The 26,876-nt window shown below is 46.4% G+C and overlaps 1 protein-coding gene across 1 annotated transcript in view; it reads right to left on the reverse strand.

The window, feature by feature from the left end:
• Positions 1-26,876, reverse strand: part of ATRNL1 (attractin like 1) — a 1,590,902-nt gene that overhangs the window by 1,249,515 nt on the left and 314,511 nt on the right. The window contains 1 exon segment of the mRNA XM_030202658.1: positions 16,313-16,568. Within this exon segment, the coding sequence (XP_030058518.1) occupies positions 16,313-16,568 (256 nt within the window).

Below are 26,876 nucleotides of genomic sequence, written 5' to 3' on the forward strand. Positions count from 1 at the left end.
TTGAGATATGTAAGATTTGGACCCATTCCTGGCTGGAAGGTCGATTAGATTGGTCATGTAACTTGGAGATTCTCGGTGGAGGATCTTGTGGATCAGTGTGTGGACTTTGAAGTTTATTCGTTCCTTGATGGGGAGCCAGTGGAGTTTTTCCCGGAGAGGTGTTGCACTTTCGAACTGAGATTTACCAAAAATGGAGTCTGGCTGCCGTGTTTTGGGCGATCTGGAGGTTTTTTGGATTTGGGTTTTGTAACCAATGAAGATAGGCCTTTTGGTCCTTATCTGGCGTCATGTTTCTCCGTTTCTAGAATCAGCAGCTTGGTAGGTCTAGCTGGCTGCACCTTCGTGTTGAAAAACTGCCACAAAAGTACCCTTATTTGCTCTTGTGTATTATGCAGGTACCTTTTCAATGGAAAATTATGTGCATAGATTTGAAATGCTATCTGCATTCATTCTTTCACCGGAAACACCTAATGGTAGCTCCTACATTAAGCAGCGCATAGGGAGAGCGGTTTTCAGCCCATTTACGAAGCCAAAACATTTTACCCACATAAAGGGCTTTCAACATTGCCCTTCAAAGGATGTAAAACAACTGGAAGACAGCCAGTCCCTCTGGTTGACTGTGTTAATAACATTTCCAACAGCTGCAGTATAACAGAAAACCTACGAATGTCATATGAGGAGAAAAAGCCAACTAAAATCCAGCCCAGACGGCAGAAACTTCTAAGCAGTAAACAAAATACTGACTGCAAGACCAACTACAAAGTTAGAACAATTTGTTCTATAAATGCTGCTCTGCTTTTTTCATAATATATTCAATTGTACAACACAGAACATATAGATATTTTCTGAGATCAGTCTGGCAGTAATCTAGTGTATCGCTATGAGGGAATTGTCTCATAATAATGGAATAGAGATTAGATGAATTTGAATGGCTTGGAAATGTCAAAAAATGCAAAATATAAAAAAAAAAAAAGAAACAGAATCTGCTTTAAGCCTCCAGCTTATTACTATGGCATGAGTAGAACATGTGAAACATTATAAAATCCACTTTGATACCGATAGCGTATTCTACTAATCCTTTAGAAATATAGTTCAAACACATGCAGAAGATAGATACATAATGAAGTCAAGTCATGCACAGCACAACACAAGCAATAAACGTGTCTATTGAATACTGAAAAACGTCTACCAACTGCTGAGTGAAATAAGGTTTTCTTCCTTTTCCAATATAAGCTCAAAGGTTCAAAGGGAAGTCAGAGAACTACAGACCCCAGAAGCCCTTAGAGCACAAACAGGGAACAGGAAGGGCAGAACTACAACTCCCAGCAGTCCTCAGAGGAAGGGGAAGATTGGGAGATGGGGTCCAATGGAGGAGCACCGGGGAGATGAGCCGGGGGAGGAGTTGATGGACTGGGATAAGGTTGTGCAGGGGGCTGAGGGACAGTGTTGCCAGGTGGGCGCTTTTACCGCCCAATTGGGCGGTTTTCCGCAACCCACCGCGGGAAAGTTTTGCCCGCGGCGGGTTGCAGTTTTTTTGGCTCCTTTTGGGTCTTTTGGGCGGTTTTAAAAGCGGTTTTTTCGGCCGCGGGGGGCGGAGTTAGTGATGTTTTGGGCGGGGTGACGTTTTGGGCGGGGCCAATGACGGGGGAGGCGGGGCCGATGGCACGGGGTGGGGGTGTCAGGGGCGGGGTTTGACTTTGGGTGGGTTTTGGGCTCGATTTCGAGCTCAATTGGGTGGGAAAAAATTTTTCCACCTGGCAACCCTGCTGAGGGAGAAGGAGACCAGCTGGAGGAGGAGGAGGAAGAAGGGGGGGGCAACTAATAGTCTGCAGGGGGAGAGGACTCTTACGGCAGACACTAAGCAACAAACAAGTGGGCGTATCCAAACAAATCTGATTATGAAAACGCACCGATTTAGGTGGAGAAGAACAGGAGCTGATGAGTGAAGTCACTTCAGTTTTTGCACATGACTGAAAACCGAGCACGTGCAGGAGGGGAGGGGCCAGCTCAGCGGCAATGGGTGGAAAATGCCATCAGTTGTATAAGGTAGGAAAATCACTTGTTCTGGCCGCCGGAGGACATCGTCAGCTGGAAGGGCTTGGGGATTCCCTGCCAACACAGATATTTATTTTATTCTTTGAGACCGGTGGTGCAGGGCAGGGGCAGAAAGTGAACGGGGGGGGGGGGGGAATTCTATGCCCACCCAGAATACTATGTACAGCTACGCTACTGTAATGCAATGAGCTGAGATCCTGTGAAACTGGATTCAGTTCCCACTGCAGCTCCTTATGGCACTGGGTCTCCATTGTCCCAGGTACAAACAAACAGCTTAGACTGTGAAGACTAGGGACAGAGAAAGCACCTGTATATTCCTCTGGAATCCATATATTTATTTATTCATTCTTGTATCCCACTATTGTCCAAAAACAGGTTTCATTTCAAAGTGGCTTACAGTTAACAGGCGGAATTACAGTGATTCATTACAGTTACAACGTAGTCATAGAATTTCTTGAAAAGGTAGGTCTTGAGTAGAGACTTGCACGTGAACGAGGATCACGGGAATTCCGCGGAACCCACGGGGACGGAAGCTGCTCTGCGAAGATCTCGTGGGGACGGAAACAGTTCCTGCGGGGTTCCCGTGGGGACGGAAGCAGTTCCTGCGGGGTTCCCGTGGGGACGGAAGCAGTTCCTGCGGGGTTCCCGTGGAAGTGTGTGCTGCACTTGCGCCAGCCTCTCACCTACTGACTACCAACTGTCTCCTCCTCCTCCTTGCTTTAACAGCACAGATGCGGAAAGTTTCCATTAAGGAGGTGGTAGAGATACAAATGGTGATGAAATTCAAAAAGGCATAGGATAAACACAGAGGATTTCTAATTAGAAAATGGAAGCTATACAAAAAAACTAAACTTAAATATACGGCACTTTGAGTTGTGCATGCAAATTTAGACGTGCATCCAACCTGCGCTTGCAACTTAATTAACGAACCAATCAGTGCCAATAATTTGGCAATAACAATTATTGGCAATAATTTGAATTTACACGTGCATCTTTATAGGTGTATCATATAAAGAGGTGTGTGTAAAATCTAATGAGTAGATCTGAAAAGGAGGCGTGACCATGGAAAGGGCATAGGCGTGTCAGGGGGGTGCGCCTATAATCTATGCTTGTTGTTATAGAATTAGTGGGATCTGCGCCTAATTTACATGTGAAAAGGAATAGGCACTTGATATACTGCCTTTCTGAGGTTTTTGCAAGTACATTCAAAGCAGTTTACATATATTCAGGTACTTGTTTTGTACCAGGGGCAATGGAGGGTTAAGTGATTTACCCAGAGTCAAAAGCAGCTGCAGTGGGAATTGAACCCAGTTCCCCAGGATCAAAGTCCACTGCACTAACCACTAGGCTACTCCTCCACTAGCAACATTCCACATAGAATCTTCAAATAGTAGCAACATTCCACTAGGCTACTTTGGGATTCCGGAATCTTGCTATTCTTTGAGGCTCTACATGGAATGTTGCTGGTCTTTGAGACTGTGCCTGGAATCTTGTTAATGGGACTTGATGTATCGCCTTTCTGTGGTTTTTGTAAAGTACATTCAAAGCGGTTTACATATATTCAGGTACTTATTTTGTACCAGGGGCAATGGAGGGTTAAGTGACTTGCCCAGAGTCACAAGGAGCTGCAGTGGGAATCGAACCCAGTTCCCCAGGATCAAAGTCCACTGCACTAACCACTAGGGGGGATTTACAGCAGTTTTTCATTGGTGTAAATGGTCGTGCCTAAATGTAGTCGTGGTTCCCGGTGCTAAGTGGTATTCTATAAACTGCGCCTAACTATATGCGTGATTTTCTGATATTTTCTTCAGCGTCAATTTCTTAGGCGCCATTTATAGAATCTTAATGTGTACAGTGCTGCGTACTGGGCGGACTGGATGGATCACACTGGTCTTTATCTGCCGTCATAGACTACGTTAGTATCAGTAATTTTCCCCTGGATGTTATATATGGCGCCCAGATTGGATGCTAACAACTGATTATTGAAATTAATTGGCACCGATTAGAATTTGCACGCATATCTGGCTGCACACTATTCTATAAGGCAGAGCCATCTAATCCCCATAGCGTGTATTTCAAAAGGGAGTCTGGCGTGTTCCGAAAAGTTGCCAGCATAGTCATGGGCTGCACCAGCGTTTACACCCGATTTCAATGACGTAAATCTGGCCATAAAGTTTGGGTGTGGGAATCGACACTAAGAGCGATTATATAAAAGGTGAATAGTAACATAGTAACATAGTAGATGACGGCAGAAAAAGACCTGCATGGTCCATCCAGTCTGCCCAACAAGATAAACTCATATGTGCTACTTCTTGTGTATACCTTACCTTGATTTGTATCTGCCATTTTCAGGACACAGACCGTAGAAGTCTTGCCCAGAACTAGTCCCATTTTCAGGACACAAACCGTAGAAGTCTTGCCCAGAACTAGCCCCACCACCCAAACACCAGCCCCGCCTCCCAATCTCTGCTAAGCTTCTGAGGATCCATTCAATAAGAACATAAAACAAGTCATGGTGAGACCAACTGTGCATCAAAATGACTGTTGAAATTTAAAGTGGACACGTGCAAAATCATAAGAATATAAGAACACAAGCTATGCTTTCAGACCAAGGTCAATCAAGCCAGCATCAATAGTAGCCAGTTAAGGCCAAAAATACCCAGCAAGATCCAAAATTAGATCAATTTTTTTTTTATAGAACCCAAGTCAACATAATTTCTTATGGACTTTTGAACCCCACTATTAATTGCCTTGACCATTCTCTGGCAACAGATTCTGGGGAGTAGTTATCGATGTGGGCAACTGTTAAGTCTGGTTATTTTACCACAGGTTCTCATTGCATAAACAGGGCCCTCTGCTAAAATAACCTTAACTGTGGTAAAAGGTAAAATTATGTATAATCATACCTGATAATTTTCTTTCCATTAATCATAGCTGATCAATCCATAGACTGGTGGGTTGTGTCCATCTACCAGCAGGTGGAGATAGAGAGCAAACTTTTGCCTCCCTATATGTGGTCATGTGCTGCCGGAAACTCCTCAGTATGTCGATATCAAAGCTCCATCCGCAGGACTCAGCACTTAGAGAATTACACCCACGAAGGGACACTCTGCCCAGCTCACCACCGCCGAAACGGGGGAGGGGAATTAACCCAGCTCATCCCCACACAAGTGGGGGAGGGGAATCCGTCCAGCTCATCCCCGCGGAGCGGGGGAGGGACACCACCCCGCCGATGCGGGGGGATCTGGCTTATCCTGCAACCGCAACCGCGGGAGGAGCTGACTGACCCGAACACCGCCGAAGCGGGAGGGGTACAAAACTGCCCTACAGCCGCACGAAGCGGGAGGGAGTGCCGGCAGAATTATAAGTCTCAATCCAGCCCCGTAAAACGGAGGGGAGAGGAATGCAGCAGCTCACTGTAACACAAACTCGTCTTAACTCTTGAAGAATCCAAGTGAAAAAACTTGAACACGAAGTCTTTCTGAAGTAACTGAAGAGTAAACTTGAACCTGAAATGCAACCAGAATAAAACAATACAGATATCTGGGAGGGGCTATGGATTGATCAGCTATGATTAATGGAAAGAAAATTATCAGGTATGATTATACATAATTTTACCTTCCATATCATCAAGCTGATCAATCCATAGACTGGTGGGATGTACCGAAGCAGTACTCACCCAGGGCGGGACATAGAAATCCCTGACCGCAACACTGAAGCTCCAAACCGGGCCTCCGCCCGAGCAGCCACAGTCAAGCGGTAATGCTTGGAGAATGTATGGGCCGAAGCCCAAGTTGCCGCCTTGCATATCTCTTCCAAGGAGACGGAACCGGCCTCTGCCATCGAGGCCGCCTGAGCTCTTGTGGAGTGAGCCTTCAGCTGGATAGGCGGCACCTTCCCTGCGGCCACATAAGCCGCTGCAATGGCTTCCTTGACCCATCTTGCCACTGTAGGCTTAGCAGCCTGCAGACCCCTACGAGGACCTGCAAACAGGACAAACAGATGATCCGATTTCCGGAAATCATTGGTCACTTCCAAGTATCTGATGATGACTCGTCTCACATCCAGATATTTAAGAGCAGAGTACTCCTCTGGGTAGTCCTCCCTACGAAAGGAAGGGAGACAGAGCTGCTGATTCACATGGAAGCGAGAAACAATCTTGGGCAGAAAGGAAGGCACTGTGCGAATAGTCACTCCTGCCTCAGTGAACTGCAGAGAAGGCTCTCGACATGAGAGCGCCTGGAGCTCGGAAACTCTTCTGGCTGAAGTGATAGCCACCAAAAAGACTGCTTTCAACGTCAGGTCTTTCAGAGATGCCCTCGACAAGGGTTCAAACGGCGGCTTCTGCAATGCTCTTAGCACCAGGTTGAGATTCCACGCAGGCACCACTGAGTGCAGAGGAGGGCGCAGGTGATTAACTCCCTTGAGAAAGCGCACCACATCTGGCTGGGAAGCCAGGGAAGCACCCTTCAGGCGGCCCCTGAAGCAAGCCAGAGCCGCTACCTGGACCTTAAGGGAACTGAGCGACAGGCCTTTGTCCAGACCTTCTTGCAGGAACGCCAACACTGAAGAAATTGGAGCAGTGAAGGGAGAAAGTGAGCCTGCTTCACACCACGCTGCAAAGATACGCCAAACCCTGGCGTAAGCAGTAGAAGTAGAGCGTTTCCTCGCTCTCAGCATAGTGGCGATGACCTTGTCTGAGAAGCCCTTCTTCCTCAGACGCTGCCGCTCAATAGCCAGGCCGTAAGACCAAAGGGGGAGGGATCCTCCATCACCACGGGACCCTGATGTAACAGGCCCTGCTCCACTGGCAGCCGCAGAGGATCGTCGATTGAGAGCCTGATCAAGTCCGCATACCAGGGACGTCTGGGCCAATCCGGACCCACCAGGATTATCCTGCCGGGATGTCTTGCCACCCGGTCTAGGACCCTGCCCAACATGGGCCAGGGTGGGAACACATAGAGAAGCTCTTGTGTCGGCCATTGTTGGAGAAGAGCATCTACTCCCAGGGATCGAGGGTCCCGTCCTCTGCTGAAGAAGCGCGGCACTTGGCAATTGGCCGATGACGCCATCAGATCTAGGCTCGGCTGGCCCCAGCGCTTCGTGATGTCCAAGAACGCCTGAGCAGATAGCTGCCACTCTCCGGGCTCCAAGGTATGGCGACTGAGAAAGTCCGCCTTGACATTCATGACTCCGGCAATGTGGGCCGCTGACAGCTGTTCCAGGTTCGCTTCCGCCCACTGGCATAGACTCATAGCCTCCTTGGCTAGAGGGGCGCTCTTGGTACCTCCCTGGCGGTTGACATAGGCCACAGCCGTGGCATTGTCCGACAGTACCCGTACAGGCTTCAGCACCAGTACCGGGATGAACTCCAAAAGCGCCAACCGAATGGCTCTGAGTTCCAGGAGGTTGATAGACCACTTCGCCTCTGCAGGAGACCAGAGCCCCTGCGCTGTCCTTCCCAAGCAGTGGGCTCCCCAGCCCGACAATGAGGCGTCCGTCGTGACGACAATCCACTCTGGGGTCACCAGAGGCATTCCTGCAGACAACTTGTCTGCCTGCATCCACCAGCTCAGCGCCTTGCGCACTGCTGGATCCAAGGGAAGACGCACCGCATAATCCTCCGACATCGGAGTCCAGCGCTGCAGCAGAGAGTGTTGTAGTGGTCTCATATGAGCCCTGGCCCAGGGCACTACTTCCATCGTGGCCGTCATAGAGCCCAACAGCTGCACATAGTCCCAAGCCCGAAGAGGAGAGGCTACCAGGAACTGGTCCACCTGAGCCTGAAGTTTGACAATCCGATTGTCTGGCAGGAACACTCTGCCCACTTGGTGTCGAATCGAACTCCCAGATACTCCAGGGACTGAGTCGGGCGCAGCTGGCTCTTCTCCCAGTTGATGATCCATCCCAGGGAGCTCAAAAGAGCAACTACCCGGTCCACAGCTTTGCCGCACTCTGCATAAGAGGGGGCTCGGATCAACCAGTCGTCCAGATAAGGATGGACTTGTACTCCTTCCTTTCGCAGGAAGGCCGCTATGACCACCATTACTTTGGAAAAGGTCCGCGGAGCAGTAGCCAACCCGAACGGGAGGGCTCTGAACTGGAAGTGTCGGCCCAGGACTGCAAAACGCAGAAAGCGTTGATGAGGAGGCCAGATGGGAATATGCAGGTACGCTTCCTTGATGTCCAAGGAAGCCAGGTACTCCCCTGCCTTCACTGCCGCTATAACAGAGCGGAGAGTCTCCATGCGAAAGTGCCGCACTTTCAAGGCCCGATTGACCCCTTTGAGGTCGAGGATAGGCCGGACAGAACCTCCTTTCTTTGGTACCACAAAGTAAATGGAGTAACGCCCCTTGCCAAGCTGACTTTCTGGCACCGGAACGACCGCACCCAGGCGGATCAGATTGTCCAAAGTCTGCTGCACTGCCACAGCTTTGACCGGAGACTTGCAGGGAGAGAGTACAAACCCGTCTCTTAAGGGTCGGCAGAACTCTAGCTTGTAGCCGTCTCTGATGACTTCCAGCACCCAAGCGTCTGAAGTTATTGTGGTCCACTCGCCCAGAAACGAGGACAGCCGTCCTCCAATCTGCACTGGGGCGTGGACCAAGACCCCGTCATTGGGTACGAGACCCTGGGGGAGGACCGGAGGGAGCACCTCCGGGACGGCGGTCCTCTGCGAAAGGAACGCTGCTTGGGGGAGAAATGCCTCTTAAAGGAAGAGGGGGCAGAAGAACCCGACCTGCCCGGGGCGGTACCGACGGGCTTCCTGAAACCGTCCTCTGGAGGTACCGGGACGAGCACTAGCCCGAGCCCTGACCTCTGGTAACTTCTTGCCCTTAGATGTGCCGAGATCGGTCACGATTTTGTCCAGCTCGACCCCAAAGAGCAGCTTGCCTTTAAAAGGCAACCTAGCCAGGCGGGATTTAGAGGCGTGGTCAGCAGACCAATGTTTCAGCCAAAGCCACCGCCGCGCAGAGACTGTCTGAGCCATGCCTTTAGCTGAGGCTCTCAAGACATCATACAGCAAGTCTGCCACATAGGCTAAGCCCGATTCCAGGGCTGGCCAATCATCCCTCAAGGAATGATCCGAGGGGGAAGCCCGCTGCACCATAGTCAGGCACGCCCTGGCCACATAGGAGCCGCAAACTGAGGCCTGCAAACTTAAAGCAGCCGCCTCAAAGGACGACCTTAAGGCCGCCTCCAATCTCCTGTCTTGGGCGTCCTTTAGGGCCGTGCCACCTTCCACCGGCAATGCCGTTTTCTTAGTCACCGCAGTGATTAAAGAATCCACGGTAGGCCACAGATAGGCCTCACGTTCACTCACAGCCAAAGGATAGAGGCGGGACATAGCCCTAGCCACTTTAAGGCTCGCTTCTGGGACATCCCATTGAGCCGAAATTAAGGTGTGCATGGCATCATGCACGTGGAAGGTTCTAGGCGGGCGCTTCGTCCCCAGCATAATGGCAGAGCCAACAGGGGCTGAGGGAGAGACGTCCTCCGGAGAGGAAATCTTCAAAGTGTCCATGGCCTGTAACAACAGGTTGGGCAAATCCTCTGGGCGAAAAAGCCGCGCTGCAGAGGGGTCATCCGCTCCATCCGAGCGGGGATCCGTCTCCTCCAAGGAATCCGCAAAGGACCGTTGGGAGACCTCAGACACGCTGCCCTCATCTACATCGGAGGAGACAAATTCCTCCAAGGCCTGGGAATCAACCCGAGGGCGTTTACCTCTGGGAACCTCAACCTCTTTACCAGACGAGGGAGCGGGGGCAGCGTGTGCATGAGGAAGGCCTGATGCAGCAGCAAAACAAACTCGGGGGAGAAACCCCCCAGACTGTGCACTTCCGCAGCCTGGGCAACAGCCCTAGGCGCACTCTCAACCGGCGCTCGCAAACAGCGGGGGAGAGGCCTGCTGCGCATCCAAAATGGCGTCCGGCGCGAAACTCCGCGAAGGAGCCGCGCGGGAAGAACGGCTCTTAACTTTAGCCGCTTCTGTGCCGTCGCCCAAATTAAGGGCGTTCATGGCATTAATGTCTCCAACCTCAAGGGCGGCCCAAGAAGAAGCCGTCCGAGCCGCGTGGCCGGCCAAAATGGCGGAGGCGAGGAGCGGGGGATGGGCGTTTATGGCGGGAAAAACCGCCACGCCGGAGGAAGGACCGGGACATTCATCGGTCACGAAACTGCCACCCAACAAGGGCGAATCAGGCTTTAAGACCCCCGCATCCCCTCTAGAAGCGCTCAAGCGACCCGGGGAGCGACCCTTTGCGCCCTCGCCCTCCGACGCCATGTGCCACGAGGAGAAGAATCGGGGAACCCCGCCCGCTATAAAAAGGTAAAATTACCTGCTGTCCGCTCCGAGTTGTAACGACCTGGTGTCCCAGTGAGTAGCTGCAATAGACGCTTAAATAAACGTCGAAATAAACGCCTTTAAAGACGTTTAAATTTTTTTTTTTTTTTTTTTTTTTTTTAACGGAGCCAGCAGGAGGGGGGAGAAAAGGAGGGACCTGGCACCACCAGGTTTGCACTTGCTCAAAAGAGCCCTCAACCCCAGGCACTCAACAAAACCTAAAAATTAGGCTTGGAGGCCTAGCCAGAGCTGCTGCTGCTGTGTGTGACCACCACCTGCTGAGATAGAGAACATACTGAGGAGTTTCCGGCAGCACATGACCACATATAGGGAGGCAAAAGTTTGCTCTCTATCTCCACCTGCTGGTAGATGGACACAACCCACCAGTCTATGGATTGATCAGCTTGATGATATGGAATAACCCAATGTTTAACAGTAGCCTACGAGAATAACCCTTGTAGAATCACGCTTAGTATCAATCTTTTCCAGGGCCCATTTTTGAGTGCAATTACCACAAATCTCATTTAATACAATAGGACCTTCCAACTAATGATGTATGTTAACCACGTTAACTTGTGGTAATGCACATTAGCAATCCAAACCAAGATAGTGCCACTCAATATCTGGGCAGACCACTGCAGCACTATCCAGTTAGTACCAGGGCTGTCCAGGTTGGAAGCTGGGGATAATTAACTGGCCATGATGGACCACAAACCTCAGTCTTAACTTCGCCTGGTCAGTTATCTGGGATGGCACTGAATGTAGGTTACTGAACTGATTCGGTCAAGTTTTGGCACAATGCCTTCCTTCATCAGGGGTCAACAGGTTCTTGATTATTGAAAAAAGCGAATGGCAAGTACAGACATACTTTTGTTGCAGTTCACTCGCTGCAAGAGTTCTCGCCAGCAACAGAACACCGGTGATGACTTAACTGGATCAGTGTTTACATATCTGGTTGAAGGTAACTAGAGAATATATTAAGTTGCCTTCAGCAGGATATGCTACGGCTCAATATTAACGCCACTGTCGCTCTAACCAGCTAAATTTCTATGGTTAAATCACCATCTGTACAAGTTAATCTAGACAGAAGTTAATGTATTGGTAAAGCTCCTAGGGCAGGCTATTGCTTTCAGCCTATCAGAGCACAGACAGTCCAAAATCTACCCACCCAGTTTGAGTGCACAGAATTAGACAGATACTTAGTAATGCAATTATCCAGGTATGTGTGGCTGAACGGGAAAAACAACAACAAACTTTGCCTGAACCCAAATAAAACAGAGATTCTTTCGGTGCCAAACACAAGTGGACAAATACCAGACTTCAAACTACTTTTTGGGAATTATGAACTCCCCCTAAAATCACAGGTCAGGAATCTTGGGATACTGCTAGACTCATCAATCACTCTGATCCCACAACTTCAAACAACCTTCAAAAAACTGTCTCTATCACCTACGGAAGCTACGAAACTTCACTCCATATGTTGAAAAGACGAGTCTGACCACAGTGGTCCACGCCATTATAACATCATGACTAGACTACTGTAATGCCCTGTACAGTGGCCAGACCAAAAAGAGTTTGTATCAGCTCCAACTAATTCAGAATGCTGCAGCATGACTGATAGAAGGCTGCAAGTGGTGACCACATCACACCCTTCCTGCAAAAGCTACACTGGCTACCAGGACCTTACAGGTCTAAATTTAGAACTCTGTTTGATTTTCAAGGTCCTCAAACAAAATGGGCCAGAGTACTTAATAAGTTAGCCCTTTACACACCTTTAAGACCTCTAAGGTCCTCTTCAATAATGAGTGAACTGGAGTGGAGTGGAACAGGTGGATGTGAAGCGTCTGTTCACGCTTTCCAAAAATACTAGGACTAGGGGGCATGCGATGAAACTACAGTGTAGTCAATTTAAAACAAGTAGTAGAAAAAGTTTCTTCACCCAACGCATAATTAAACTCTGGAATTCGTTGCCAGAGAACGTGGTGAAGGCGGTTAGCTTAGCAGAGTTTAAAAAGGGGTTAGACGGTTTCTTAAAGGACAAGTCCATAAACCGCTACTAAATGGACTTGGGAAAAATCCACAATTCCAGGAATAACATGTATAGAATGTTTGTACGTTTGGGAAGCTCGCCAGGTGCCCTTGGCATGGATTGGCCGCTGTCGTGGACAGGATGCTGGGCTCGATGGACCCTTGGTCGATGGACCCTTGGTCTTTTCCCAGTGTGGCATTACTTATGTACCTATACCCTCGTCAAAAGAAAGTTTACGATGTGATACCTGCCAGCGAGCCTTCTCAGGAGTAGCCCCCCACGCTCTGGAATTTACTCCCAGATAATCTACTTATAACTCGAGACTACCTCTACTTCAGGAAGCAGGTGAAAGCCTGGCTCTTCTCCCAGGCCTTTAATACACAGGGTGACTGACTATACACTGATTCTGCACCTGATCTAGCTTGCTACACACACTGTAACTTAGATAAGTTTCTTATCTCTTGCTTAACCATACAAAGAACATGCCTTGAGTTTTACACATCCTAGTAGCAGCATTCTCTCCCCCCCCCCCCCCCCCCCCTCTCTCAAAATCATTTGCTTTTTACCTATATGGCAGGATGGAAATTTTAGTTTTTGAGCACAGATATTCACTTTTCTTCTCAATCATTTCAAGAGTCTTTAGATCGCCCTTAACAATGGTTGAATCTTTAGAACAATAATGTTGGCCAACCTATTAGGTGCTTTCACTGTAATTTTTATTGGCATCCAAGTGGTAAATCACCCAACAGAAAATTAAGTCTCAATAGTGCGGACATCCCCTAACCTGACAATTCTAGATATCTTCCACTTACTGTATGTAAGGTTTGAAAGGCTGACTATCACTGGACTATAGCACATGATATACGCCGTCGGGAAACACAATCTAAGCATAGTCTTTAGTAAGCATAAGAATACCATACTGGGTCAGACCAGTGGTCTATCTAGCCCAGTATCCTGCTTCTAACAGTGGCCAATCTGGGTCACAAGTGCCTGCCAGAATCCCAGAGTAGCAAGATTCCATGCTACCAATTCCATAGACAGCAGTGGCTTCCCCCATGTCTATCTCAATAGCAGACTATGGAGTTTTCCTCCAGGAACTTGTCCAAACCTATTTTAAACCCAAATATGCTAATTGCTGTAACCACCTCCTCTGGTAACTAGTTTCAGCGTTTCTATTTGTTGAGCGAAAAAATATGTAACTTCTTTAAGTGTCCCCTAGTCTTTGTACTTTTTGAAAGAGTAAATTATTGATTCACTTTTACCCGTTCCATACCACTCAGGACTTTGTAGACCTCAATCATGTCTCCCTTCAGCCGTCTCTTTTCCAAGCTGAAGAGCCCAAATCTCTTTAGCCTTTCCTCATATGAGAGGAGTGTGGTAGCCGTGTTAGTCCACTCTTAAGGTTATCAATAGAAATCAAACAAAATAAAACATGGAAAATAAAATAAGATGATACCTTTTTTATTGGACATAACTTAATACATTTCTTGATTAGCTTTCGAAGGTTGCCCTTCTTCGTCAGATCGGAATTCCGATCTGACGAAGAAGGGCAACCTTCGAAAGCTAATCAAGAAATGTATTAAGTTATGTCCAATAAAAAAGGTATCATCTTATTTTGTTTGATTTCTACTGATAACCTCATATGAGAGGAGTTCCATCCCATTTATCATTTTGGTTACCATTCTTTGAATTTTTTCTAATTCCGCTATATCCTTTTTGAGATACTGTGACCAGAATTACACGCAATATTCAAGGTGAGGTTGCACCACAGAGTGATACAGAAGCGTTATATTGGTCCCTTCGTTCTTTAATAAAGGACCAAACCAGGAATGCAAACATACTTATGGACAGTGGCCCATGTATAAGTTGTGGGTTTGGATTTTGTTTTGCTTTTTAAGCTAAATACTCGCTTTACCAAATCTGAGCTGAATGAAACTCACAGTCAGGTACAATACGCAGTTCCCCCCGCCCCCCCCACCAAAGTTTATTCATTATAATGTGATTACTCACCATTTGCTTTGGGCTTTCAATCTAGGAGCTAGATTTACCAAAAGAACTACCGTGTTACCACATTCTAACATGAATTAAGGTATGTTATTTATCACGGCTCCCACTTTATGGGTTCATTTGATGGTGAAAAACATAATAAAAACTAGCACACTTTGGTAAATCTAGTCTAAGTCTGTATATGAGACAATAAAGGACGATATGACTTGCCCAAGGTCACAAGAAGCATCAGTGGGACAAGCTGGATTTGAACCCTGACCTCCCTGATTCTCAGTTTGCTGCTGTTCCCAGTAGACTACACTAACAGATCTAGATGGAACATCTTAGACATGAGCAATTTATTATGGTTTTTTGCTCTTTCGATCAACATTATGTCCCAAATCCATATATTACAATGTATGGATCGGAACCATTGGGTAATTCAAACTAGGTCAGTTTTTTTAATAGGAAAAAATGGTTCATGAAAGCTTACCAACAACAGGCTGTTGAAGAATGGAACAGGCTATCATCTAGGATTAGGAAAATACCATCGTATTGGCCTTTAGGAAGGCAGTGAAAACTATTTCTCAGATTCTAAATTTTGATTTTATGTGTTTTATTTACGTACTTCTATTACTTCATTCTATTATGATTCAACATTTTTATTGATGACAACCAGAATATACAAGACTTGTGAGACACTTCAAGCCCCGAACAGCTGACACAGTATAAACGATACAGCATTATCCGTCATCAAGTTTTAACATTGTTTGATAAATCTCCTAACTCCCCCCCAAACCCTCCCCCCCCCAACTACACCGTAATGATAAAAGAGGAACAACCATTGAAGTAATAACATCATATCAGAAACATATTAGAGACCACACTCCATCCACTGCTACGAAAATCGTGTTCTGTATATTCAGCAATGGGCTTGCAGTCCCCAAGTGGTATGTTTAACACACTATCAAACACAAAAAAGGAAGTCCAAATCTCCCGTAAAAACAGAACAAACCACAAAAAAAGGCGGAAGAAAAACCAAAAACGAACCAGACAGCAAGGGAGTAAAATCGCCAGAAAAGTTTAATGGGACCCTACACGGTCCGTGTTTCGGCCAACAGGCCTTCCTCAAGGGTCCTGAGTCTGACGTTTACAAGTAAGCTTCCAAGATATTCATAAAACAAAAATACGCTGATGCTGTCTAATGGCGAACATGAGCGTATGCGCTAGTAAAAAAGAAAGTTTACGATGTGATACCTGCCAGCGAGCCTTCTCAGGAGTAGCCCCCCACGCTCTGGAATTTACTCCCAGAGGATCTACTTATAACTCGAGACTACCTCTACTTCAGGAAGCAGGTGAAAGCCTGGTTCTTCTCCCAGGCCTTTAATACACAGGGTGACTGACTATACACTGATTCTGCTAATCTCCTAACTCCCCCCCAAACCCTCCCCCCCCCCAACTACACCGTAATGATAAAAGAGGAACAATCATTGAAGTAATAACATCATATCAGAAACATATTAGAGACCACACTCCATCCACTGCTACGAAAATCGTGTTCTGTATATTCAGCAATGGGCTTGCAGTCCCCAAGTGGTATGTTTAACACACTGTCATAAACTTCAACTAGAGCTAAAGATCCCATGCTCTCCTCTATACCTCCTGGGGTCCAAGCAGGAGAGCCTGTGTTCTGATGGCCCTCTCTCCTACCCCCACAAGGTAGTTCTCTTAACAAGTACTAGTACGAGACTTCATTCTATTATACGCCATCTTGAATGGCAATTTGTCTGCCAAGAACAGAGTATATAAAGTTTTATAAATAAATAAAATACATAAGTCCGTATTTCACCCAAAACACCAATACTGAAAAAGCAACTGGCCATGAGATGGTAACTTACTGATATAGTATTCCTGTACACTGCTGATGTAACCATACACCGAAGAGTAACCAAAGATGATGATCATGGCAACTTCTTTGTTGTCCAGTTCTACAATGTGTGCGGAGTGGCCTTCCACCGCATAGTGCTGCCCATGCATCAGGACCAGGGGCACCTTCAGGCTCCAGGACTGATTAGAGAGATTGAACACCCAGAGTTCATCTGTGACATTCCCACTGCTGATCTCGACTTTTCCTCCATACATATAGATTTCTTCCTGTTAGGACGAGAGATACAACAAAAAACAAAAATAAGAGAGAGAATAAACACCCTGAGGATCAGCTGTTTTTGTTTATTAAAATGTGTTAGATCGCCCTGTCTGAACAAGCAACACTTGACTGCAAAGGTAACTGGACATATCAAGAACGGAAAGGTCATTCTGTCACTCTTTTTTTTTACAATACAGTCCTGGCTTTGCCAAACACTCTTATTTACATAAAAACATAGTAGATGACGGCAGAAAAAGACCTGCACGGTCCATCCAGTCTGCCCAACAAGACAACTCATGTGTGCTACTTTTTGTGTATACCCTACTTTGATTTGTACCTGTGCTCTTCAGGGCACAGACCGTATAAGTCTGCCCAGCACTATCCCCGTCTCCCACCACCGGCTCTGGCACACACCGTATAAGTCTGCCCAGCACTATCCCCGTCTCCCACCACTGGCTCTGGTACTGACCGTATAAGTCTGCCCAGCACTATCCCCGCCTCCCAACCACCAGCCCCGCCTCCCAACCACCGGCTCTGGCACTGACCGTATAAGTCTGCCCAGCACTATCCCTGTCTCCCACCACCGGCTCTGGCACAGACCGTATAAGTCTGCCTATTTAGAGGCTGGCTGGCCCTATAGCTAAGAAGCAGTGCTACCTACTATGCATAAGGTCCCTGATGTGATCTCCAAGTTGAGGACTACCTTGGAGGGAGTGTTCACAGCCCCTGGGATATAAAGAATTGTGACCATTGCTAAGGGTGGTAACCTGGTAGATGGATTTAGAGCATATATGCATTCTTAAAGGTACCCCTCATTCAAGGCTCCCGCCTCAGGACCATTGCTAAAATTATGAAGGGGGTGTATACTGAAACATGGGGAAAATTCACAGATAACTGTGAACGAAACCACTGACACCATAAACTCAACAGTAACTCTTACTGAGCAGGAAGAAAGAGGAGAAAGAAGGAAATACCAGGCCGAAATAATACTACCCTGTTTCCCCGAAAATAAGACAGTGTCTTATATTAATTTTTGCTCCCAAAGATGCGCTAGGTCTTATTTTCAGGGGATGTCATTTTTTCATGAAGAAGAATTCACATTTATTGTTGAACAAAAAAAATGAACATTATATACTGTACAGTAGTCGTCATCACAAACCAGCATAACCAGACAAACTGTGAATCCTATCAAGAATTTCTTGTTACTACCATTACCATTCAACACCATCTCCAACCAGTCCTGCTTGTTTTGAAGCTCCGCCCACGCCCCTCCCACGGAGGTGCAGATTCCCCCGTCCCTTCGATTTCAACCCCCCCCCCCCCGCGTTACTGACCCCTTGTCCCCCGTGACGTTTTTTTTTTGAGCAGCGCGAGGAACTGAGTGAGTGACAGGGCGGGAGGACGGAACAGCGGGAGGACGGAACAGCGCGAGCCCGAGGGCAGGGCTAGCGAGTGGAGGCCTCAGAGGACGGCAGGGCTCCGAGGGCAGGGCTTTGACAGCGAGGGGCGGGAGGGCGGATCAGCGTGAGCAACTTTGTTGTGATCAGCTGTGCTCCAAGGGCAGGGCTAGCGAGTGGAGGGCGGAGCTATTACAAAGCCGACGAACACTTCAGGGCTTCAGGCTTCACTGCAACGCTGGCGGCTTCAGAACGTTGGATGTGCTTTTTATTAGGTAGGATTATTTTGTCTTTGGGTTGCAGCGAAAAAAATTAAGGTTTCTGTGTCCATGTCCCATCGGGGCCAAACAAAAACTTTGCTAGGTCTTATTTTCGGGGGGAGGCCTTATATTTAGCAATTCAGCAAAACCGCTACTAGGTCTTATTTTCAGGGGAAACAGGGTAGAGCCATGAAAAAGTTCAACCACCACCAAGCAGAACAACAAGTTTCCTACCTACAAGGGGCTCGGCTAAGCATTTCTTGAAGGCTGATTCTGCAGAAGTACTCTTATTGTATCCGTTCATCTGCCTCCTCTAATTGAAGGAGAAATGAACAGAAGTCACAGTGTTCTCCGCTGCACGTGTCTGCTCTAAGGAAACCAACTCGGGACCCGCTGTAAGTACAGAAAATGATTTGCCCAGCCTGACAGCATGGAGCCCCAGCTTCGGCATCTGCAGTATGCTTGACAGTAACTTTCAGCCGGGTGCAGAATAAACTAACCACAGGCTCCGTAGAAATTACAATCCCGGGGTCACACCAGGAGCACTGTTTCCAAAAGAGTTTCGTCCTTTCTGTGACCATGGCCAAATCCTTCTGAACGCAGAGCTGATGAAGGTAGGGCATGCATCTCAGCTACGTGTTGTGATTATTAAGCTGCACTACAGGTCACAGAATGAGAGGAGACTAGTTGAGGATAATCCTTGTCCATTGCCACCCCGCCCGCGAAGCTGCTGCCCTAGGTAACTGCCTAGTGTTGCCTAATGCACTGGCTCCCTGTTTACTTTACTACACAATTTTGTATGTCCTGCTTTGATGGTAATTGTATGCCACTCTTGGGGGATTATGGACCGAAACTGGCGGATTATATTTCAAAATTAAAGCGTGAAAAAGTATTTTCAATACACCATCCAACCAGTTCCCCTCACCCTCCCTCATCCACTCAACACCAGGGCCGCCGAGAGACTGGGCCGGGCCCGGGACAAGGCCGCCCCCGGGCCCCCACCCGAGGTCGCCATGCTCCCCCCTCCACCAGGCCCTCTCTCCACCCCAGGGCCCTCTGCACTGACCTTAAGCGCCTCACCTTCGAAAGCGCAGCAACAAGCAGCGGCAGACCACTCCTTCCTTCTGCGTCCCGCCCTCGCGGAAGTTACGTCAGGTGAAGGCGGGACACGGAAGGAAGGAGTGGTCTGCCACTGCTTGCTGCGCTTTGGAAGGTGAGGCGCTTAAGTTCAATGCCAGGGAGCGACGGAGGACGGGCGGGCCGAACTGCGGCGGTGACGCCGGGCCCCCCGGAGGCCCAGGCCCGGGGAATCTTGTCCCCCTCTGCCCCCCCCCCTCTCTCGGCGGCCCTGCTCAACCCAAAATACAAGAGAAGGCCACCTGGTGTAAATAGAGAATATTCCAAAAATAAAATAAGCTTAATGAGAAGACGCTCATTGCAATTTAAGATTTACTGCTTCTCTCAGGGACTCTACAGTTATATAAATATCATTCTAGTCTCTTCCAACTTACATAACTGCTCTCAAAATCTGGCATAAATCCAACGGAGCTAGTTAAAAAAAAAAAAGTACCAGTTCAGTTCACTCAGCACCTTTTATTATGGCATCTGTAACGTAACAGATGTAGCTATTTGACTGCTTACTAATTCCATCACTAAATAAAACATTTTTACCATCTTGCTAATAACTGAATGAACCTGGATCAGTGCATTAGGATATAACTAGTGCAATATTTTGGACAGCTCTGTTTTTAACTGCATTTTAATTGTATAGTCGCCCTTTTGAAAATAAGCACATAAATACATAAGCACTGCCATACTGGGACAGACCGAAGGTCCATCAAGCCCAGCATCCTGTTTCCAACAGTAGCCAATCCAGGTCACAAATACCTGGCAATACCCCAAAAAAAGTACAATACATTTTATGCTGCTTATTCTACAAATAAGCAGCAGATTTTCCCCAAGTCCATTTTAATAATGATCTAAGGACATTTCCTTTAGGAAGCCAATCAAACCTTTTTAAACCCCACTAAGCTAACTGCTTTTACTACATTCTCTGGCAATTAATTCCAGAGTTGAATTACATGTTGAGTGAAGAAAAAGTTTCTCCGATTTGTTTTAAATATACTACTTTGTAGCTTCATTGCATGTCCCCTAGTCCTAGTACTTTTTGAAAGAGTAAACAAGTGATTCACGTCTACCCGTTCCATTACACTCATTATTTTATAGACCTCTATCATATCTCCCCCTCAGCAGTCTTTTCTCCAAGCTGAAGAGCCCTAACCACTTTAGCCTTTCCTCTGTGTCAGAAATGATATTTCAAGCGGATGAGTCGGAGAAACTTACTGACTTCACGGTAAAACCTGGAGGACGTAATGGGGCAGTTCAGCAAACTGAAGAGTAGCAAATCTCCTGGACCGGATGGTATTCATCCTAGAGCACTGATAGAACTGAAAAATGAGCTTGCGGAGCTATTGCTAGTGATATGCAATTTATCCTTAAAATCGAGCGTGGTACAGGAAGATTGGAGGGTGGCCAATGTAACGCCCATTTTTAAAAAAGGTTCCAGAGGAGATCCGGGAAATTATAGACCGGTGAGTCTGACGTCGGTGCAGGGGAAAATGGTAGAGGCTATTATTAAAAACAAAATTACAGAGCACATCCAAGGACGTGGATTACTGAGACCGAGTCAGCACGGCTTTTGTGTGGGGAAATCTTGCCTGACCAATTTACTTCAATTCTTTGAAGGAGTAAACAAACGTGGACAAAGGGGAGCCGGTTGATATTGTATATCTGGGTTTTCAAAAGGCGTTTGACAGGGTACCTCATGAAAGGCTACAGAGGAAATTGGAGGGTCATGAGATAGGAGGAAAAGTCCTATTGTGGATTAAAAACTGGTTGAAGGATAGGAAACAGAGAGTGGGGTTAAATGGGCAGTATTCACAATGGAGAAAGGTAGTTAGTGGGGTTCCTCAGGGGTCTGTGCTAGGACCACTGCTTTTTAATATATTTATAAATGATTTAGAGATGGGAGTAACTAGCGAGGTAATTAAATTTGCTGATGACACAAAGTTATTCAAAGTCATTAACTCGCGACAGGATTGTGAAAAATTACAGAAGGCCCTTACGAGACTGGGAGATTGGGCAGCTAGAAAAGAAAGGAAAATAAGGTGATACTTTTTTTTATTGGACTAAATACATTTTTGACAAACTTTCGAAGGCAGAACCTTCCTTTGAAAGCTTACCAGAAAATGTATTGTTAGCCCAATAAAAAAAGGTATTGCTTTATTTTCCTCTCTTTTGTTTTATTTTATTTTTATGTATTACATTTAAACTAGACTAACACGGCAACCATACTCTACTTTAATCCAAGAGAAAAAAAATCTTCAGAAATTCACTAAAAAAACAGGAGCAGGAGGGGTTTTTTTTTTCCTTAAGACGGAGGATTTCAATTGCATGCTTCCTGAAATCATAGCGACATATCCAAGAGACATGGATGCACACATGGCTGGTGATTTATGACTGTGTCAGACAAGTAAATCTGTGTTTTGCCTGCTTGGAATCACAACAAACAAGAGCGTCTGGGGAAAAATTGCATTTATAGTAAATAAATAAATAAATCCTTGAAGAGCGATAGTGGAACATGTTGATCCTCCAGAGATATCACAGCAGCTACAAACCAGGCCATCGATGCTGCCATTATTTCAATAGCAAGCCTACCCATTATTTCCAAAATATTAAAGTCTATGATGTGTAATGTACAAGCTCCCAAACTCAAGGGTCCTTTTACTAAGGTGCACTGAAAAATGGCCTGCGGTAGTGTAGGCTTGGGGTTTGGGCGCGTGCAGAATCATTTTTCAGCGCACCTGTAAAAAAAGGTCTTTTTAAAATTTTTGCCGAAAATGGACGTGCGGCAAAATGAAATTGCCGTGCATACATTTTGAGTCTGAGACCTTACCGCCAGCCATTGACCTAGCGGTAAAGTTTCATGCAGTAACTGGGTGGTAATGACCTGCGCGCACCAAATGCTACTTGGCACACATAGCTGACGCACATCAGAAGATAAAAAAAATATTTTTCTGGATGCGCGTCAAAAATGAAATTACCGCAAGGGCCACACGGTAGCCAGGGAGTAACTCAGTATTTGCGCGCGAAGGCGCTTACGCGGCTTAGTAAAAGGGACACTCAGTGTTGGAAAATACACCACATTGAGGGGTCATTTTACTAAGCCAGTAGGCACCTGCGCACATCTAATGCACGCCAATTTGGAACTATTGCCTGGCTACAGCGTGGCCCGGGCAGTAATTCTATTTTTTTTTACGTGCGTCGGAAAATACTTTTTATTTGCCAGCACATGGCACTAACCGGGTGGTCATCGGCAGTGTATGCGAGCTGATGATTACCGCCCGGTTAACGTGTGAGATTTTACCCCTAAGTCAATGGGTGGCGGTAAGGTGTGAGACCCAAAATGAATACGCGTCAATTTTTATATTGCCGCACGTTCATTTTCGGCAAAAAAAGGCCTTTTTTATAGGCGCGCTGAAAAATGCATCCAAAACACGCACCTACACTAGCTCTGGCCATTTTTCGGCACACCTTAATAAAAGGACCCCTGAATTTGTCCCATATAAGAGCTAAATTGTTTCTCTCACCTTACCTCTAGCCACCGAATCTACAATACGTCAATCTTACAACCATTCAGCTGCAACACAGTACCTGCCTTAAGCCACAAGGAAATTTCTTGCAAATAAAAAAAAAGGTTACCTTAACCTTCACTTCTTTACTCCGCAAAAAAATGGATAACCAGCTACATGTCATCCACATATATGTTCTTTTATCCCAAACTTCCTAAGATACACTAAAGGTAAGGTACTTGAACAGTAGGACACACACAAGACTATCTGTACTTCAGGAAGCAGGTGAAAGCTTGGCTCTTCAACCAGGACTTTAATGGAAGAAGTAACTAACTTGTTAGTCTCACTCACACACACAAGGAATGACTCGGGCTTCACATACTGCAGCAGGACATGTTTTTCCACTCCTACCCTAGCTGATAAAAAATTTAACCAATTCTCTAACCTCATATGCACGTTTCCTTAAATTAGACACCTTCCACCTTATAATTGAAAGAGAAAAACGCCTAGATTTCGACCCAAATCGGGAGATAGACGTTTATCTCACAAAAACGAATAAATCGGTATAATGGAAAGCCGATTTTGGACGTTTTCAACTGCACTCCATCGCGGAAGCGTACAAAGTTGACGGGGGCGTCTTGGAGGCGTGGCGAAGGTGGAACTGGGGCGTGGTTATCGGCCGAGGAGAGATGGACGCCTTTCGCTGATAATGGAAAAAAAGTATGCGTTTGTAGCTAGAATTTAGGGCACTTTTCCTGGACCCTGTTTTTTCCACGAATAAGGCCCCAAAAAGTGTCCTAAATGACCAGATTACCCCCAGAGGGAATCGGGGATGACCTCCCCTGACTCCCCCAGTGGTCACTAACCCCCTCCCACCACAAAAAATGATGTTTCACAACTTTTTATTTTCACCCTCAAATGTCATACCCACCTCCCTGGCAGCAGTATGCAGGTCCCTGGAGCAGTTGTTAGGGGGTGCAGTGGACTTCAGGCAGGTGGACCAGGCCCATCCCCCCCTACCTGTTACAATTGTGCTGCTTAATGCTTAGTCGTCCAACCCCCCCAAACCCACGGTACCCACATGTAGGTGCCCCCCTTCACCCCTTAGGGCTACAGTAATGGTGTAGACTTGTGGGCAGTGGGTTTTGAGGGGGATTTGGGGGGCTCAACACACAAGGGAAGGGTGCTATGCACCTGGGAGCTCTTTTACCTTTTTTTTTGTTTTTGTAAAAGTGCCCCCTAGGGTGCCCGGTTGGTGTCCTGGCATGTGAGGGGGACCAGTGCACTACAACTCCTGGCCCCTCCCACGAACAAATGCCTTGGATTTATTCGTTTTTGAGCTGGGCGCTTTCATTTTCCATTATCGCTGAAAAACAAAAACGCCCAGCTCACAAATTGTCGAATAAAACATGGACGTCTATGTTTTTGCGAAAATACGGTTCGGTCCGCCCCTTCACGGACCCGTTCTCGGAGATAACCGCCCATGGAGATAGACGTTTTCGTTCAATTATGCCCCTCCTTATTTTCTAACTCCTCCTACACTCTTACCTATCTATATGTTCCATCTTTGCTTTACCCTTCGCTATCACTTATAATGTTCTATTACGTAGTGTGTTGACATTGTAAATAGTATACCATGTCATGCTTTGTATTGTTATTTCAATATTTTTACTGCTGTAATTGCCTATTGCTCATGTTTGATGTATTCTTACTGTACACCGCCTTGAGTGAATTCCTTCAAAAAGGCGGTAAATAAATCCTAATTAAAAAAAAAAAAAGAAAGGTTGACAAAATTGATTCCTGCTCCACTGTCACTAGCAAATGTCTTAAACTGGACATCTTCTGATTCACCTCCACCTGATAACTTCTATCATTAAGAAATTATACAGGGGACCTTTTACTAAGACCGTAGGCACCTACAAGCGCCCAACGCGCATCAATTTGGAGTTTCCGCCCGGCTACCACGTGGCTCTTGCGGCAACTTCATTTTTTTTAAGTACGTCCACTACGAGCGCCGGGAAATAATTTTTATTTTCTGGCACTTGGCAGAAACCAGGCGGTAATCGTCATTCTACAAGGGTAGACGATTACCGCAAGGTTAACGCGTGTAATAATTTTTGCCGCTTAATAGGAGAGGTTACCCCATTCACATTCCACGAAATGAACTTAAGTGGCATCCCACACCCACCTCATTATAGTAAATAGACTAGTCCAAGATCTAAATTTTGGAAGGGAGGGGCGTCCCAGCCTACCGTCTCCCCTATACTTATTGCAATATAAGCAGTAGCTTTAAGGATCCGGCATCGTTCTTTACACCATACCCTCTTCCCACCCAGAGTGAAAATTGCACAGAGTCGAGAATTCCCTTCAAACCTCCCATCCTCTAACAGTTTCAAACAAAATAACAAATAGAACATCCCCAACTCCTTTACCCCCCCCCCTTCCCTCCCTTCTCCCCATACCCTACCAGCCTTCCAGTGAGGCTGACCGCAGTCATGCCTTCATTACTATCTTAGGCCACTGCGAGAGTGCTCCCCCCTCCCCCTCTCCCCCTCCACCTACCTCCACAAGAATTTTTAAACAGTGTTTAACTGAATGCATTATCTTCTTCCCTCCCTCCTCTCTCCAACACACACACAAAAAAACACCCCCCACATTTACCCTTTTATCTTCCATATAATCAAGCATGCGCTATCAACGCTGTTGCGAGCAGATTGTAAATCCAGGTCTGCTGTTATTCAAAAAGTCCAGTCCTCTATGGCGCAATCTACCCTATCTCCCAAGGTAGGGTGTCTATATTCGTCAGCTTCTCCAAATAATACTCAAGGTAAGTCTCATCTGCGCCCAACCATCTCTCTGGAGTTTAGTATAGCTGCATGGAAATTTACACCTGAATAGGGTCTAAGATTATTTATTTATTTATTTATTTAGTACATTTATATCCCACCTTTTCCCACAGGTGCGCGGGCTCAAAACCTACACGGGTATAAATTTACCCTCAGTATGTCTTCTAAAGTTTAGGGGGAAAAGTTGTGCCTCTTTTGTTGTAGGCATCTACATGCCTTAGTTGAAGGGCCCCTTTATTTATTTGGATTTTGATCACACCTTTTTCAGTAGTAGCTCGAGGTGAGTTACATTCAGGTACTCTGGATATTTCTCTGTCCCAGGAGGGCTCACAATCTAAGTTTGTACCTGCGGCAATGGAGGGTTAAGTGACTTGCCCAAGATCACGAGGAGCAGCAGCAGGATTTGAACTGGCCACCTCGGGATTGCAAGACCAGTACTCTAACTACTAGGCCACTCCTCCACTCTACTAGGCCACTCCTCCACTAGCAACATTCCATCTAGAATCTCAAATAGTAGCAACATTCCAGAATCTCAAAAAGTGGCAACATTCCATGTAGAATCTTCAATAGTAGCAACATTCTATATATTTATTTAGATTTTTCTCACACCTTTTTCAGTAGTAGCTCAAGGTGAGTTACATTCAGGTACTCTGGATATTTCTCTGTCCCAGGAGGGCTCACAATCTAAGTTTGTACCTAAGGCAATGGAGGGTTAAGTGACTTGCCCAAGAAGCAGCAGTGGGATTTGAACCGGCCACCTCTGGATTGCAAGACCAGTGCTCTAACCACTGGACCACTCCTCTACTCCACTGTATTAAAGGCTCTGGAGTTTAGTATAGCTGCATGGTAATTTACACATGAATAGGGTCTAAGATTATTTATTTATTTAGTACATTTATATCCCACCTTTTCCCACAGGTGCGCGGGCTCAAAACCTGCAAGGGTATAAATTTACCCTCAGTATGTCTTCTAAAGTTTAGGGGGGAAAGTTGTGCCTCTTTTTTTCTTTTCCAAGATTAGCCTTAAAATACTTCCAATAAATTCTGTTCTTATTCTTAATCTAAATGCTGGCTCTGCTGGGAATCAGTAAATATATTTCTTATGATTGTTTTCTTTGCTCGTTCCATTTCTGTATCTAGGATAGTCAAAGTTAACTGTATTGTCTTTAATAAAACTTTTTTT

Source organism: Microcaecilia unicolor, chromosome 5 (assembly GCF_901765095.1).
Source record: "Microcaecilia unicolor chromosome 5, aMicUni1.1, whole genome shotgun sequence".
NCBI classification, from domain to species: domain Eukaryota; kingdom Metazoa; phylum Chordata; class Amphibia; order Gymnophiona; family Siphonopidae; genus Microcaecilia; species Microcaecilia unicolor.